Source organism: Pristiophorus japonicus, chromosome 3, assembly GCF_044704955.1.
Source record: "Pristiophorus japonicus isolate sPriJap1 chromosome 3, sPriJap1.hap1, whole genome shotgun sequence".
Classification (NCBI taxonomy): domain Eukaryota; kingdom Metazoa; phylum Chordata; class Chondrichthyes; family Pristiophoridae; genus Pristiophorus; species Pristiophorus japonicus.
In genome coordinates, this window is record NC_091979.1 from 252091927 (window position 1) to 252108421 (window position 16495).

General features: G+C 44.4%; 1 protein-coding gene across 1 annotated transcript in view; it reads left to right on the forward strand.

Annotated features, from left to right (window-relative positions):
* The window catches only part of LOC139255601 (stabilizer of axonemal microtubules 1-like), a 29734-nt gene extending 27802 nt beyond the window's left edge, over positions 1-1932 (forward strand). Inside the window, exon 4 of the mRNA XM_070873961.1 lies at positions 998-1932. Within this exon, the coding sequence (XP_070730062.1) occupies positions 998-1932 (935 nt within the window). The remainder of the gene's footprint in view (positions 1-997) is intronic.
* The last annotated feature ends 14563 nt before the right edge of the window (positions 1933-16495 follow it).

The window sequence follows — 16495 nt, forward strand, 5'->3', positions numbered from 1 at the left end:
GATCATTAATTAATCCTATCTCATTACACATTACCAGATCTAAAATAGCCTGCTCCCTGGTTGGTTCCACAATGTATTGTTCTAAGAAACCAACCTGAATACACTCTGTGAACTCGTCCTCAAGCCAATTTGATTTGTCCAATCTATATGAAGATTAAAATCACCAATGATTATTGCAGTACCTTTCTTACAAGCCTCCATTTTTTCTTAATTTATACTTTGTCCTACAGTGTAGCTACTGTTAGGGGTCCTATAGACTACTCAGTGATTTCGTTCCCTTATTATTTGTTATCGCCACCCAAACTGATTCTAGATCTTGATCTTCTGAGCCAATATCATTTCTCACTACTGCACTGATCTCATCCTTTATTAACAGTGCTACCCCACCTCCTTTTCCTTTCTGCGTATCCTTCCGAAATGTCAAATACCCCATAATATTTAGTTCCCAGCCTTGGTCACCTCGCAACCACGTCTCTGTAATAAATCTGATATTGTTTAAACGCTAATATTTATGTATTATTACATGCAGACAACTCCATAGAATCATAGAATTGTAGAAGGAGGTCATTTTCACCCTTCTTGTCCGCGCCGGCTGACAAAGAGCTATCCGGCCTAACCCCAGTTTGCAGCTCTTGGTCTGTAGCCCTCTAGGTTATGGCACTTCAAGTGCATATCCAAGTACTCTTTAAATGTGGTGAGGGTTCCTGCCTCTACCATCCTTTCAGCAGTGAGTTCTTTGTGAAGGTGAAGATAATTCTTTAGTATTGTGATTGATGAGCATTGTCATCTCCCCACCTCCAATTTTCTTTAATGCTGTTATAAAAACTAGCAGGGCGTGGTATGTTAACTATCATTTCAATTCGCTCACACTTTTGTAAAATAGTAATGATAATTCCCATTTCTGTTTGCTTAAAAGTATTGTCCAATATATTTAGGAACTCATAAGCTAATATGAAGTACTGGGGCAAAAATCTTAAATAGTTAACCATACAACAAGGTTACTGCCCTCCTACAGCACGGTTTGGAAATCCATCTACATTCCAAGATGACTATGGTTCCAAGAGATATTCACAAAGAGAGCTTTTCAAACCACCCAATGTCCCTAACATATCTGATGTCCCGTTTGATGGTCTAACAAATCATAAAATCTCTTATGTTCCTCATTCGCTGGGGGATTGTTATGTTAGACCACAAGATGAATACAAACCAAATGACAAATCTTTTGAAGGTTTCACCATTCACCGCCATGATTACAGGGGGATACTTGGAGTTCCTACGAAAAGCTTCAAACCCGAGCAAAGTAAGCTAGGGTCAGATGTGCCCTCTGAAGGCAGCTCAGAATTCCGTGACCGTTATCAGGCATGGCCTGTTACCTTGCCATATCTCCACAAGCATCCAGATTACATGCCACCTGATGGTCCAATGGATTTGAATAGCACTTCCCACCTTGATTATGTTGGACATAAAGTCAAGCCACCTGCTCCATTTAGACCTGCAAGTGCAAGAAAGGTCCATGCTCCCTTCCAAGACAGTACTACATTGAAAGATGACTTCAAACAATGGGATGTAAAGAAGACAGAGATGATCAAAAGGGCTGAAGAAATGCTGATACCAAGTGTAAAGTTTGATGACTTAACAATCTCTAAAGCTAATTATGTCCCTCATCCAATTAATCCAACGCAAAGCTTCAAACCAATAGATCTTCCTCTACATAGTAAAACACCATTTGATGCTGGAACCTTATATCATATTGAGTATACACCAAAGAAACTGGAAATCTGTCCAGCAAGTTATCCTACTCCACCTGGCTATGTTTATGAAAACACTGATTCGCGTGGTCATAAATTCTTCCACAAGGTAACAGCATCAAAAGAAAATCTGACGGTGCGAAATGAAAAGCATCTCTCAAAGGAAGTGGCTGTAGCATCCTAAAGTCTTTAAGTGCAAACTTTGATGTTAATTATGTTGTTTTCCTCAGAAATACCAAACCTATACAGATTGTGTAATTCAAATTGCAATTCCTTTGTGTTATTTTGAAAAAAAGCAGTGACATTGAATTTTTACTCCCCCTAATCACAATTCATTATGCTAACAGGGAATATGTATACAAGAAGCATGACTATTATTATATTTAATGACTTCATCACTGAAAGTATATCATTAAAAATATCAGAAGCAACATATTTTTTTCAATTTAAATTCAAATGTTTATTTTTTTAAATTGGATTATTGGTATATTTAAAACAGACATGACAAAGTCTCTTTAACATGACTGATTTCTTACAATGTACATCACTGAGTATATACAATTGCCACTATCCATTCAATGACAGAACATTCGAGCACTTATTTTAAAATCCTGAAAATTGCCCTGCTTGTCATTAACAATATAATTTAGGTATTTCATAACTTTACAATGAACAAAACCAATCACCTGTCTTTAGATTATTAATCACAATGAAAGATATAATCTCAATATATTATAATGCCCCTATTCAATAATCATCTATTTAATATTTTAACAAAACTATCACAATAGGCCCTTTTGAATATCCCCTAATTCTCTGTATAATTATCATAAACTGAAATGACTTTGTGCCTTTCTGTGTTAGTCACAGTGATAATCAGAACATTTAAACACATTCAGATAATTATTGGAAAGCATTATGAACACCCCTTTCTTGTTATGTAAGAAGTCTAATTTTTTAACTTTGTACCATACCAAGGAATTTTCTAGGCAGACGAGTATTCAAAATTGTATGTCAATATTTACACTGAAAATTGCACTGATATAAAAATAAGCTTGTAAATTACAGTAATTCTGCATCAACTTCAAAATTAGTTAGGATTGTTTTTGTTCATTGAAGTGTTGTTGACATATTCAATGTGTATTTTTTAAGAGGCATCAGTTTTTATTGAGAGTGCCATGTTGGACATACTGGTCTAGCATTGTTTATTGTGTTGGCAGTACTGGGCAGGAATGTACAGGGTTTGCAATTTGGTTGACTATTTTTCAGGCATCTGGAGTTAATGCATCATGTACTCCCATCTCTCCTCTCACATCAGCCTGCACCTTCCTCAGGGAGGGAAGTTGTCTAGTTGGTGAAGGGGGTTCTTTCCCTGTACACCTCCAGGAGAAGCATGTAGGATGTTCCTTACTTCCCCATTGTCCCATTCACCGTATAATTAGATACATACTGGTGAATTGAATAACTAAGGCTGTAGAGAGGGCTTTACACTAATCAGTGGGAGGCGAGGGTTCAAGTGAGCAAAATTTTTAAAAGTCAAAGAATAAGCAGAAGGCAATAGACCAGGGTAGCACTAGGGAAAATGAAACCAGAGCATGGCAGGAAGGGACAGAATGTATAAACATAAAAGTGAATCAGAAAGTGGGGTCAAAGCAGGAAAAAATAGTAACAAAACAAATTTGAAAGCTCTTTATCTGAATGCATGCAGTATTCATAACACAATAGATGAGTTGATGGAGCAAATAGATGCAAATGAGTATGATCTGATAGCCATTGCAGAGATGTGGTTGGAAGATGACCAAGGCTGGGGACTAAATATTATGGGGTATTTGACAATTCGGAAGGACCGACAGAAAGGAAAAGGAGGTGGGGTAGCTCTGTTAATAAAGGATGAGATCAGTGCGTTAGTGAGAAACAATATTGGCTCAGAAGATCAAGATGTTGAATCAGTTTGGGTGGAGATTAGGAATAATAAGGGGAAAAAGTCACTGGTGGGCGTAGTCTATAGGCCCCCTAACAGTAGCTACACTGTTGGACGGAGTATAAATCAAGAAATAATGGAGGCTTGTAAAAAAGAAACGGCAATAATCATGGGTGATTTTAACCTTCATATTGATTGAACAAAGCAAATTGGCCAGGATAGTTTTGCGGAAGAGTTCATAGGGTGTGTCCGGGATAGTTTCCTTGAACAGTACGTTGAGGAACCAACCAGGGAGCAGACTATCTTAGATCTGGTACTGTGTAATGAGACAGGATTAATAAATGATCTCCTAGTAAAGGATCCTCTAGGAATGAGTGACCATAGCATGGTTGAATTTCAAATTCAGTTGGAGGGTGAAAAAGTAGGATCTCAAACCAGTGTCCTAAGCTTAAATAAAGGAGACTACAAAGGTATGAAGGCAGAGTTGGCTAAAGTAGCCAACTTAAAATAGATTAAGGTGTGGGACAGTTGATGAGCAGTGGCAGACATTTAAGGAGATATTTCATAACTCTCAACAACAATATATCCCAATGAGAAGGAAAGACTGTCAGAGAAGGGATAACCATCCGTGGCTAACTAAGGAAATAAGGGATGGTATCAAATTGAAAACAAGTGCATACAATGTGGCCAAAACTAGTGGGAGGCCAGAGGATTGGGGACATTTTAAAAGCTAGCAAGGAACAACTAAAAAATAATAAAGAGAGGGAAGATAGATTACTTTCATAATCTATCATGAAATATAAAAACAGATAGTAAGAGTTTCTACAGGTATATAAAAAGGAAAAGAGTGGCTAAAGTAAATGTTGGTTCCCTGGAAGAAGAGACTGGGGAATTAATAATAGAGAACAGGGAAATGGCAGAGACGTTGAACAAATATTTTGTATCGGTCTTCACAGTAGAAGACACTAAAGAATCCCAATAGTGGATAATCAAGGGGCTGGCTATAGGGAAGGAGGAACGTAATACAATCACTATCACTAAAGAAGTAGTACTCGATAAAATAATGGGACTAAAAGTGAACAATTCCCCTGGACCTGATGGCTTGCATCCTAGGGTCTTAAAAGAAGTGGCTGCAGAGATAGTGGATGCATTGGTTGTAATCTACCAAAATTCCCTCGATTCTGGGGAGGGCCCAGCGGATTGGAAAACTGCAAATGTAACGCCCCTATTTAAAAAAGGAGACAGACAGAAAGCAGGAAACTATAGACCAGTTAGCCTAACATCTGATGTTGGGAAAATGCTGGAGTCCATTATTAAGGAAGCAGTAACAGGACATTTGGAAAAGCATAATTCAATCAAGCAGAGTCAAATGGTTTTATGAAAGGTCAAATCATGTTTGACAAATTTGCTGGAGTTCTTTGAGGGTATAACGAGCAGGGTGGATCATCATCATAGGCAGTCCCTCGGAATCGAGGAAGACTTGCTTCCACTCTAACTTGAGTTCTTAGGTGGCTGTACAGTCCAATATGAGAACCACAGTCTCTGTCACAGGTGGGACAGATAGCCGTTGAGGGAAGGGGTGGGTGGGACTGGCACGCTCTTTTCGCTGCCTGCGCTTGATTTCTGCACGCTCTCGGCGACGAGACTCGAGGTGCTCAACGCCCTCCCCCATGCACTTCCCCCACTTAGGGTGGTCTTTGGCCAGGGTCTTCCAGGTGTCAGTGGGGATGTTGCACTTTATCAGGGAGGTTTTGAGGTGTCCTTGTAACGTTTCTGCTGCCCACTTTTGGCTCGTTTGCCGTGAAGGAGTTCCGAGTAGAGCGCTTGCTTTGGGAGTCTCGTGTCTGGCATGCAAACTATGTGGCCTGTCCAGCGGAGCTGATCAAGTGTGGTCAGTGCTTCGATGTTGGGGATGTTGGCCTGGTCGAGGACGCTAATGTTGGTGCGTCTGTCCTCCCAAGAGATTTGTAGGATCTTGCCGAGACATCGTTGATGGTATTTTTCCAGCGACTTGAGATGTCTACTGTACATGGTCCATGTTTCTGAGCCATACAGGAGGGCGGGTATTACTACAGCCCTGTAAACCATGAGCTTGGTGGCAGTTTTGAGGGCCTGGTTTTCAAATGCTCTTTTCCTCAGGCAGCCAAAGGCTGCACTGGTGCACTAGAGGCAGAAAAAATAGAAAAGCAAATTATAATTTAAATGGAGAAAAATTGCAAAGTGCTGCAGTACAGAGGGACATGGGGGTCGTTGTGCATGAAACACAAATGTTAGTATGCAGGTACAGTGAGTAATCAGGAAGGCAAATGGAATGTTGACCTTTATTGCAAGGGGGATAGAGTATAAAATCAGACAAGTCCTGCTACAACTGTACAGAGTATTGGTGAGGCCACACCTAGAGTACTGCTTACAGTTTTTGTCTCCTTATTTAAGGAAGGATATACTTGCATTGGAGGCTGTTCAGAGAAGGTTTACTTGGGTGATTCCGGAGATGAGGGGTCTGACTTATAGGTTGAGTAGGTTGGGCCTATACTCATTGGCGTTCAGAAGAATGAGAGGTGATCTTATCAAAACATATAAGATAATGAGGGGGCTCGACAAGGTGGATGCAGAGAGGATATTTCCACTCATATGGGAAACTAAAACTAGGGGACTCTGGCCTAGATTTTACACTTTTGTGCAGTTCGCCCAAAAATGGGCGTTATTTCTGGTGTGGGCGGTAAAAATGTGTTTTCAGATTGTCGGATTATCCTGCATTCTCAAACCCTCTAGTTTCCATTTTTAAAAAAATGGTCGTTACCGCGAGCGATCTGAAATGCGCGTTAGCGTTAAAGCTCTCTGACCTTCTGCCATAATGTGTCGCCGTCCTTAGCAACGGCATGACAACGCTCGTTTCCCGCGATTCAGGAGGTCAGTGGTCATCATTACATGCGCAGAAGAGGAGACAGAGAGAGAGGGGCAGAGAGGGACTGAAAGCGTGTATGGGTGTGTTGTGTGCTTGTTTGGCTATTGTGGGTATCTAAGGGTTAAGGCATGGCAGGAGAGCTCGGTCACGTGATATGCTCCTCCTGTGCCATGTGGGAACTCAGGGACGCTTCCGGTGTCCCTGATGACTACGTGTGTGAGAAGTGTATCCGCCTCCATCTTCTGATGGACCGCGTTGCGGAATTGGAGCTGAGGGTGGATTCACTCTGGAGCATCCACGATGCTGAGAATGACATAGTGGCACGTGTAGTGAGTTGGTCTTACCGCATGAGAAGGATCCACAGCCAGCTAGGGAATGGAAGACCAGCAGGGAGAGTAGTACAAAGAAGGTAGTGCAGGGGTCCCATCTGGTCATCCCCCTGCAAAACAGATACACTGTTTTGAGTGCTGTTGAGGGAGATGACTCATTAGGGGAGAGCAACAGCAGCCAAGTTCATGGCACCATGGCTGGCTCTGTTGTACAGGAGGGCTTAAAAAAGAGTGGGAGAGCGATAGTGATAGGGGATTCAATCATAAGGGGAATAGATAGGCGTTTCTGCGGCCGCAATCGAGACTCCAGGATGGTATGTTGCCTCCCTGGTGCAAGGGTCAAGGATGTCTCCGAGCGAGTGCAGGACATTCTGAAAAGGGAGGGAGAACAGCCAGTTGTCGTGGTGCACATTAGTACCAACGACATAGGTAAAAAAAAAGGATAAGGTCCTACGAGACGAATTTAAGGAGCTAGGAGTTAAATTAAAAAGTAGGACCTCAAAAGTAGTAATCTCAGGATTGCTACCAGTGCCACGTGCTAGTCAGAGTAGGAATCGCAGGATAGCACAGATGAATACGTGGCTTGAGCAGTGGTGCAGCAGGGAGGGATTCAAATTCGTGGGGCATTGGAACAGGTTCTGGGGGAGGTGGGACCAGTACAAACCGGATGGTCTGCACTTGGGCAGGAACGGAACCAATGTCCTAGGAGGAGTGTTTGCTAGTGCTGTTGGTGAGGAGTTAAACTGATATGGCAGGGGGATGGGAACCAATACTGGGAGACAGAGGGAAACAAAAAGGAGGCAAAAACAAAAGACAGAAAAGAGATGAGTAAAGGTGGAGGGCAGAAAAACCAAAGGCAAGAAACAAAAAGGGCCACTGAATATAAAAGGGCTGCAGGAGGGATAAAAACTAAAAATCATGGTTTAAAAACTAGGATGAAAACACTCTACCTAAATGCACGCAGCATTAGAAATAAAGTAAATGAGTTGACGGCACAAATCATTACAAATGGGTATGATTTGGTGGCCATTACAGAAACATGGTTGCAAGGTGGCCAGGACTGGGAATTAAACGTACAGGGGTATCTGACGATTCGGAAAGATAGGCAGAAGGGAAGGGAGGTGGGGTAGCTCTGTTAATAAGGGATGTTATCAGGGCAGTTGTGAGGGATGATATTGGCTCCAATGAACAAAATGTTGAATCATTGTGGGTGGAGATTAGAGATAGTAAGGGGAAAAAGTCACTGGTCGGCGTAGTTTATAGGCCCCCAAATAATAACTTCACGGTGGGGCGGGCAATAATCAAGGGAATAATGGAGGCATGTGAAAAAGGAACGGCAGTAGTTATGGGAGATTTTAACCTACATATCGATTGGTCAAATCAAATCGCAGGGGATAGCCTGGAGGAGGAATTCATAGAATGCATACGGGATTGTTTCTGAGAACAGTATGTAACAGAGCCTACAAGGGAGCAAGCCATTTTGGATCTGGTCCTGTGTAACGAGACAGGAAAAATAAACGATCTCCTCGTAAAAGATCCTCTCGGAATGAGTGATCACAATATGGTTGAATTTGTAATACAGATTGAGGATGAGGAAGTTGTGTCAGAAACGAGCATACTATGCTTAAACAAAGGGGACTACAGTGGGATGAGGGCAGAGTTGGCTAAAGTAGACTGGAAACAAGGACTAAACGGTGGCACAATTGAGGAACAGTAGAGGACTTTTAAGGAGCTCTTTCATAATGCGCAAGAAAAATATATTCCAGTGAAAAAGAAGGGCGGCAAGAGAAGAGATAACCAGCCGTGGATAACCAAGGAAATAAAGGAAAGTATCAAATCAAAGACCAATGCGTATAAGGTGGCCAAGGTTAGTGGGAAACTAGAGGATTGGGAAGATTTTAAGCAACAGCAAAGAATGACTAAAAAAGCAATAAAGAAAGGGAAGATAGATTACGAAGGTAAACTTGCGCAAAACATAAAAACAGATAGTAAAAGCTTTTACAGATATATAAAACAGAAAAGAGTGACTAAAATAAATGTTGGTCCCTTAGAAGATGAAAAGGGGGATTTAATAATGGGAAATGTGGAAATGGCTGAGACCTTAAACAATTATTTTGCTTCCGTCTTCACAGTGGAAGACACAAAAACCATGCCAAAAATTGCTGGTCATAGGAATGTGGGAAGGGAGGACCTTGAGATGATCACTATCACTAGGGAGGTAGTGCTGGACAGACTAATGGGACTGAAGGTAGACAAGTCCCCTGGTCCTGATGAAATGCATCCCAGGGTATTAAAAGAGATGGCGGAAGTTATAGCAGATGCATTTGTTATAATCTACCAAAATTCTCTGGATTCTGGGGAGGTACCAGCGGATTGGAGAGCAGCTAATGTAACGCCTCTGTTTAAAAAAGGGGGCAGGCAAAAGGCAGGTAACTATAGGCCGGTTAGTTTAACATCTGTAGTGGGGAAAATGCTTGAAACTATCATTGAGGAAGAAATAGCGGGACATCTGGATAGGAATAGTGCAATCAAGCAGACGCAGCATGGATTCATGAAAGGGAAATCATGCTTAACTAACTTACTGGAATTCTTTGAGGATATAACGAGCATGGTGGATAGAGGTGTACCGATGGATGTGGTGTACTTAGATTTCCAAAAGGCATTTGATAAGGTGCCACACAAAAGGTTACTGCAGAAGATAAAGGTATGCGGAGTCAGAGGAAATGTATTAGCATGGATAGAGAATTGGCTGGCGAACAGAAAGCAGAGAGTCGGGATAAATGGGTCCTTTTCCAGTTGGAAATCAGTGGTTAGTGGTGTGCCACAGGGATCAGTGCTGGGACCACAATTGTTTACAATATACATAGATGACCTGGAAGAGGGGACAGAGTGTAGTGCAACAAAATTTGCAGATGACACTAAGATTAGTGGGAAAGCGGGTTGTGTAGAGGACTCAGAGAGGCTGCAAGGAGATTTGGATAGGTTAAGTGAATGGGCTAAGATTTGGCAGGTGGAATACAATGTCGGAAAGTGTGAGGTCATCCACCTTGGGGAAAAAAAACAGTAAAAGGGAATATTATTTGAATGGGGAGAAATTACAACATGCTGTGGTGCAGAGGGACCTGGGGGTCCTTGTGCATGAATCCCAAAAGGTTAGTTTGCAGGTGCAGCAGGTAATCAGGAAGGCAAATGGAATGTTGGCCTTCATTGCGAAAGGGATGGAGTACAAAAGCAGGGAGGTGTTGTTGCAACTGTATAAGGTATTGGTAAGGCCGCACGTGGAGTACTGCGTGCAGTTTTGGTTACCTTACTTAAGGAAGGATTTACTAGCTTTGGAAGGGGTACAGAGACGATTCACTAGGCTGATTCGAGAAATGAGGGGGTTACCTTATGATGATAGATTGAGTAGACTGGGTCTTTACTCCTTGGAGTTCAGAAGGATGAGGGGTGATCTTATAGAAACATTTAAAATCATGAAAGGGATAGCCAAGATATAGGCAGAGAGGTTGTTTCCATTGGTGGGGGAGACTAGAACTAGGGGGCACAGCCTCAAAATATGGAGGAGCCAATTTAAAACCGAGTTGAGAAAGAATTTCTTCTCCCAGAGGGTTGTGAATCTGTGGAATTTTCTGCCCAAGGAAGCAGTTGAGGCTAGCTCATTGAATGTTTTCAAGTCAAAGATAGATAGATTTTTAAGCAATAAGCGTTACGAGGAGCAGGCGGGTAAGTGGAGCTGAGTCCACGACCAGATCAGCCATGATCTTATTGAATGGTGGAGCAGGCTCGAGGGGCTAGATGGCCTACTCCTGTTCCTAATTCTTATGTTCTTATGTTCTTATGTTCAATAGCAATCTGTATTACACTGATTATTCACAAACAATGAATGTCCCCACTAAGACACCTAAAGTAAATTCCAATCATCCACAGTATGATAAGATATTTGTTCAGATGTTCACATCACCTCAAAACATCTCCAGAGTACATCCAAACTCTTCCGAAGTTGAAACAGAGCAGCCTTTTTAAATGATGTGACCGGAGAAAATGGCGTCCATACCGCTGTGAGTAGTTCCGGTCAGTTCAACTTTTTCACATCGTTTTTTTCGGCAAACGATATTGTCGGCGAGATGTGTGCGAGATGCCGAAAGTAAGGATGGGTGAATTTCTGGCCGTTACTTTTAGCAAATGTGATCTTTACGACAAAAAACAGTGGCCAGGCGGTATTATTAAATCTCGGCGTTAATTATGTGCTGAAAGTAACGCTCGGCGATAAATGACCAAGAAAAGGGCGATACTTTCCATTTTGTGCCTAAATGGGCGGAATGTGGGTATTACACCTCATTTCAGCATTAAAATGGATGTTAAGTGGGCGGTATGCATACAAAAAAAATGGAAAATCTAGCCCATAATCTCAGAATAAGGGGCCGCTCATTTAAAACTGAGATGAGGAGAAATTTCTTCTCTCAGAGGGTTGTAAATTTATGGAATCTCTGCCCAGAGAGCTGTGGAAACTGGGTCATTGAATATATTTAAGGCGGAGATAGACAGATTTTTAAGCGATGAGGGAGTGAAGGGTTATGGGAAGCGGGCAGGGAAGTGGAGCTGAGTCCATGATCAGATCAGCCATGATCTTGTTAAATGGCGGAGCAGGTTCAAGGGGTCAAATGGCCTACTCCTGCTCCTATTTCTTCTGTTCTTATGTTCTTATGCAAAACAGTACACCACACAGACTGAGAGCATTTTCCCTGTGCTAAAGGTCATATGGAAAACTGATGGAGCACAACAAGTGCCCAAACATACATAGATCCTATTTATCCTCATTAAATAATAGTTACATTGATGTACAAAACTATAAATTAGATGCAGCTGAACTCCTATTATTTAGAGACTACAGGTGTTAAAGTGTATGCACAAATTCATGTCCATGTGTGTGCGTGTTACAAAGAGCCGAAACAGAAATTTAGCCAACTTGTTGTCCCCTGGAGGAACCAATCCATCGGTTTCTATTTCTAGAAACGAATATTTGCAAAGGCAAAAAGGAGCTTTCCAGACACAGCTGGAGGTAGAACTGCTGTATCCATGCTCCTAATACTTCATATCACTATTTAAGAAAATGAAATTAATTTAAGTAATCATCTTTAAACCTATTCATCAGCAGAGTGCATATTAGGAATTAGTAATTTGTCAGTCATGAACTATCAAGTTGTTCCCACTAAGGGAATAAATTGGGTATTCCACTGGCCTTGATTATGTGCCCTCTGTGTTGCAAATACCTGTAGCTAATCAATAGGGAAATTGGGATAATTCCCAATTTCATACTAATTGGCTGAATTATTGAGTAAGTTTCTTATAATCACTTGCTTGTAATGCTAAACATTCTTATGTAAAAATAATGGCCTAGAAATTCATCTCGGGCGGTATGGGATAGATTGCCCGCTATACGCAGCACCTGCTATTTAGTTCTATTGACTGTAGTGGAACTGACCATTAGGCGTTGTGTATAAAAGGCGGTCGATCCCGTACCGCCCGTTTTGTGTCACTGGTCGAGGATAATTTCTAGCCCCATGTTCCTGAATAACATAAAAAAAACTACCATTTGGTACTTATTGATTTTGTCAGTATGGAAGATTAAAACCTGTACTCAATAGGAAACAAAATACTTACTCAGATTAAATATATGCCATTCTCTGTTCCTTCTGATCATCTTTTTCCTTTCTGATAATGTAATAAACTACCAGAAACTGTTGTTAAACAATGAGGAGCCGCCACTCACATTATCAATCCCACCATCATGCTATCCTTATTAATCTTGGTCAGGACCCAGGAGCGAGGTCGGGAGGAGCAGCAAGGTCGGGACCCAGGAGCGAGTTCGGGCTCCTCAGGCGATACCTCATTGGGGGGGATAAATGCAGATGTGTTGGTTGGACGGGTACGGGAGCGGGAGGTGCCGAGGGAGCCACATTCTATGATGCAGAAGCAGGATCTTGTTCCTTGCTCGCATCTGTCGTTCGCATTGGTGGTGCGGAACCGAGGGGTAGATTGTCGCGCTCTGGGACCACTGGGAGGGTTGTGGCAGCAGCGTTCCTGGCTATCACATCCAGGGACTCCGCCATGCGCGGAATGTACTCGGACATGGTGGCCAGGTGCCGGGAGTTCGGGACCCAGGAGCGAGGTCGGGACCCAGGAGCGAGGTCGGGACCCAGGAGCGAGGTCGGGACCCAGGAGCGAGGTAGGGACCCAGGATCGAGGTCAGGAGCGAGGTCGGGACCCAGGAGCGAGGTCGGGGCCCAGGAGCGAGGTCGGGGCCCAGGAGCGAGGTCGGGACTCAGGAGCGAGGTCGGGGCCCAGGAGCGAGGTCGGGGCCCAGGAGTGAGGGACGGGACCGAGGAGTGAGGGGCCCAGGAGCGAGGTCGGACCCAGGATCGAGGTTGGGACCCAGGAGCGAGGGACCCAGGAGCGAGGTTGGTAAGAGCAGCAAGGTAGAGACCCAGGAGCGAGGGACGGGGCCCAGGAGCGAGGTCGGGGCCCAGGAGCGAGGTCGGAACCCAGGAGCGAGGGACCCAGGAGCGAGGTCGGGACCCAGGAATGAAGTCAGGAGGAGCAGCGAGGTCAGGGCCCAGGAGCAAGGTCGGGACACAGGAGCGAGGTCGGGGCCCAGGAGCGAGGTCGGGGCCCATGAGCGAGGTTGGGAGGAGCAGCAAGGTCAGGACCCAGGAGAGAGGTCGGGAGGAGCAGCGAGGTCGGGACCCAGGAGCGAGATCGGGAAGGGCAGCGAGGGGCAGTGAGGTCGAGGCCCAGGAATGGTGCAGCGTGGGCCAACAGCGAGGTCGGGAGGCCTACAGTGCATCCTATGAAACCAGGGAGAGAGGACCTGTGGGAAGGAGGATGAAAGACAGTAGGAGTATGTGTGTGTGTATACTAAACCCATGCAGCAAAGCCTGGTCTCCAATCATCTTGGATCCCCTCGCCACTGAACCAAGACCTAGCTCTGTCAAGCCCGTGTGGTAGCTGGTGTCAACGGCCACCCCACATTAAAAGAAGTCATGCACAGGCATCTTTTACACTTTAAAAATGAAGTTCTGGACCTGAAACATCAGGACCCTCATGGGCAACCCCAATAGCGACAGACTGGAACACCATACTGCTATCGTTGCCCGGGAACTCACACGATTCGATGTAGACATCGCCGCCCTAAGTGAAACTCAGTGGGCAGGTAAACCAGAAGAAGAACGCTGCCTTTATGGGGTGGGCTTCGCCATAAAAAATGAGCTGGTTGGGCATCTCCGAGACTCCCCTTGTGGGATAAACAAGCGCCTCATGACCCTTCGGCTCACCCTAGCCTGGAACCAGTTTGCTACGGTCATCAGTGCGTATACCCCAACACTGAAGCGACAGACGAGACCAAAGAGGAATTCTACTCCAGCCTCGAACAATCCCTGACCCAAGCCCTACCGGGCGACAAGCTGATCCTCCCCGGCAACTTTAATGCCAGAGTTGGAAAGGACACAGACCTCTGGGGAGGTGTGATCGGCAGAGAGGGGGTAGGGCAAACCAACACCACCTCCTGCTGAAATACTTAGAACATGGTCTGATCATAACCAACACTTTGTTTTGTCAGATAGACAAGTACAAGGCATTGTGGCAACTATTGTGTTCCTAACACAGGTGAGGCTGCACACAGGGAGGTTAAAGTAACAGTGACCTCAGTTTTTAATAAGACACTCCAGAGTGAGGAACAGGCCTTAGGGGCCGGCTTATATACAGTGCTCCCAAGGGATGCTGGGATCCCTTGGGATTTCAGGAGATGAGCTCCCTGGTGGTGGAACATGGGAGTGCATGCTTTACAGATAGAAACATCACTCCCCCCCTTCCCCCCCCCGCCAAAGTCAAAGTGAAAACTATTTACAAGGTGAGGTGGTCGGGAGCCTTTCTTTCCCTGGTGGACCGCCTCGGTACAAATGTCTGTTCTGGTGTGTTGGCTGTGCCCTCGCTGGGCTGGCGTGTTGTTGGCCCTGCAGGGCTGCGAGGTGAGCCTGGCCTTGCTGGGCTGTTGGGCGTGTATGGTTCGAGTTCCTGGTCCGGTGTGATGTCGTTGATCCTTTGGGTGTGTGTTGTGGGCTCGAAAAAGTTTGTGTCTGCTGTGGGTTGTTCAGGGCATTCTGTGAACCGCAGCCTCATTTGGTCCAGGTGCTTTCTGCAAATTTGTCCATTGTGTAGTTTGACTACAAAGTTTCTCTTCTTTAGCTATCACCGTGCCCGCGATCCACTTAGGACCATGTCCATAGTTTAGCACAAACACAGGGTCAGTCATTCAGATCAATTTCCCGTGACACAGTGGCGCGACTATCGTTTACATTTTGTTGCTGCCGCCTGCTCTCTACCTGATTATGCAGGTTGGGATGAACCAGTGAGAGTCTGGTTTTAAGTGTCCTTTTCATGAGTAGCTCAGCTGGGGGCATCCCTGTGAGCGAGTGGGGTCTCGTGCGGCAGCTGAGCAGTACTCGGGACAGGCGGGTTTGGAGTGAGCCTCTGTGACTCATTTAAGGTTCTGTTTGATGGTTTGTACTGCCTGCTCTGCCTGCCCATTGGAGGCTGGTTTAAACGGGGCCGAGGTGACATGTTTGATCCCATTGCGGGTCATGAATTCTTTAAATTCGATATATAAAGAGAAAAAGGATAGTAAAGACAAACGTAGGTCCCCTGCAGTCAGAATCAGGGGAAGTCATAACGGGGAACAAAGAAATGGCAGACCAACTGAACAAGTACTTTGGTTTGGTATTCACTAAAGAGGACACAAACAACCTTCCGGATATAAAAGGGGTCAGAGGGTCTAGTAAGAAGGAGGAACTGAGGGAAATCCTTATTAGTCGGGAAATTGTTTTGGGGAAATTGATGGGATTGAAGGCCGATAAATCCCCAGGGCCGTCTTAATGTTCCCTGCAAGCTTCTTCTCGTACTCCATTTTCCCTGCCCTAATCAAACCCTTTGTCCTCCTCTGCTGAGTTCCAAATTTCTCCCAGTCTCCGGGTTCACTGCTATTTCTGTCCAATTTGTATGCCACTTCCTTGGCTTTAATGCTATCCCTGATTTCCCTTGATAGTCACGGTTGAGCCACCTTCCCTTTTTTATTTTTACGCCAGACAGGGATGTACAATTGTTGTAGTTCCTCCATGCGGTCTCTAAATGTCTGCCATTGCCCATCCACTGTCAACCCCTTAAGTATCATTCGCCAATCTATCCTAGCCAATTCACGCCGCATACCTTCAAAGTTACCCTTCTTTAAGTTCTGGACCATGGTCTCTGAATTAACTGTTTCATTCTCCATCCTAATGTAGAATTCCACCATATTATGGTCACTCTTCCCCAAGGGGCCTCGCACAACGAGATTGCTAATTAATCCTCTCTCATTCCATAACACCCAGTCTAAGATGGCCTCCCCCCTAGTTGGTTCCTCGACATATTGGTCTAGAAAACCATCCCTTATGCACTCTAGGAAATCCTCCTCCACCGTATTGCTTCCAGTTTGGTTAGCCCAATCTATATGCATATTAAAGTCACCCATGATAACTGCTGCACCTTTATTGCATGCACCCCT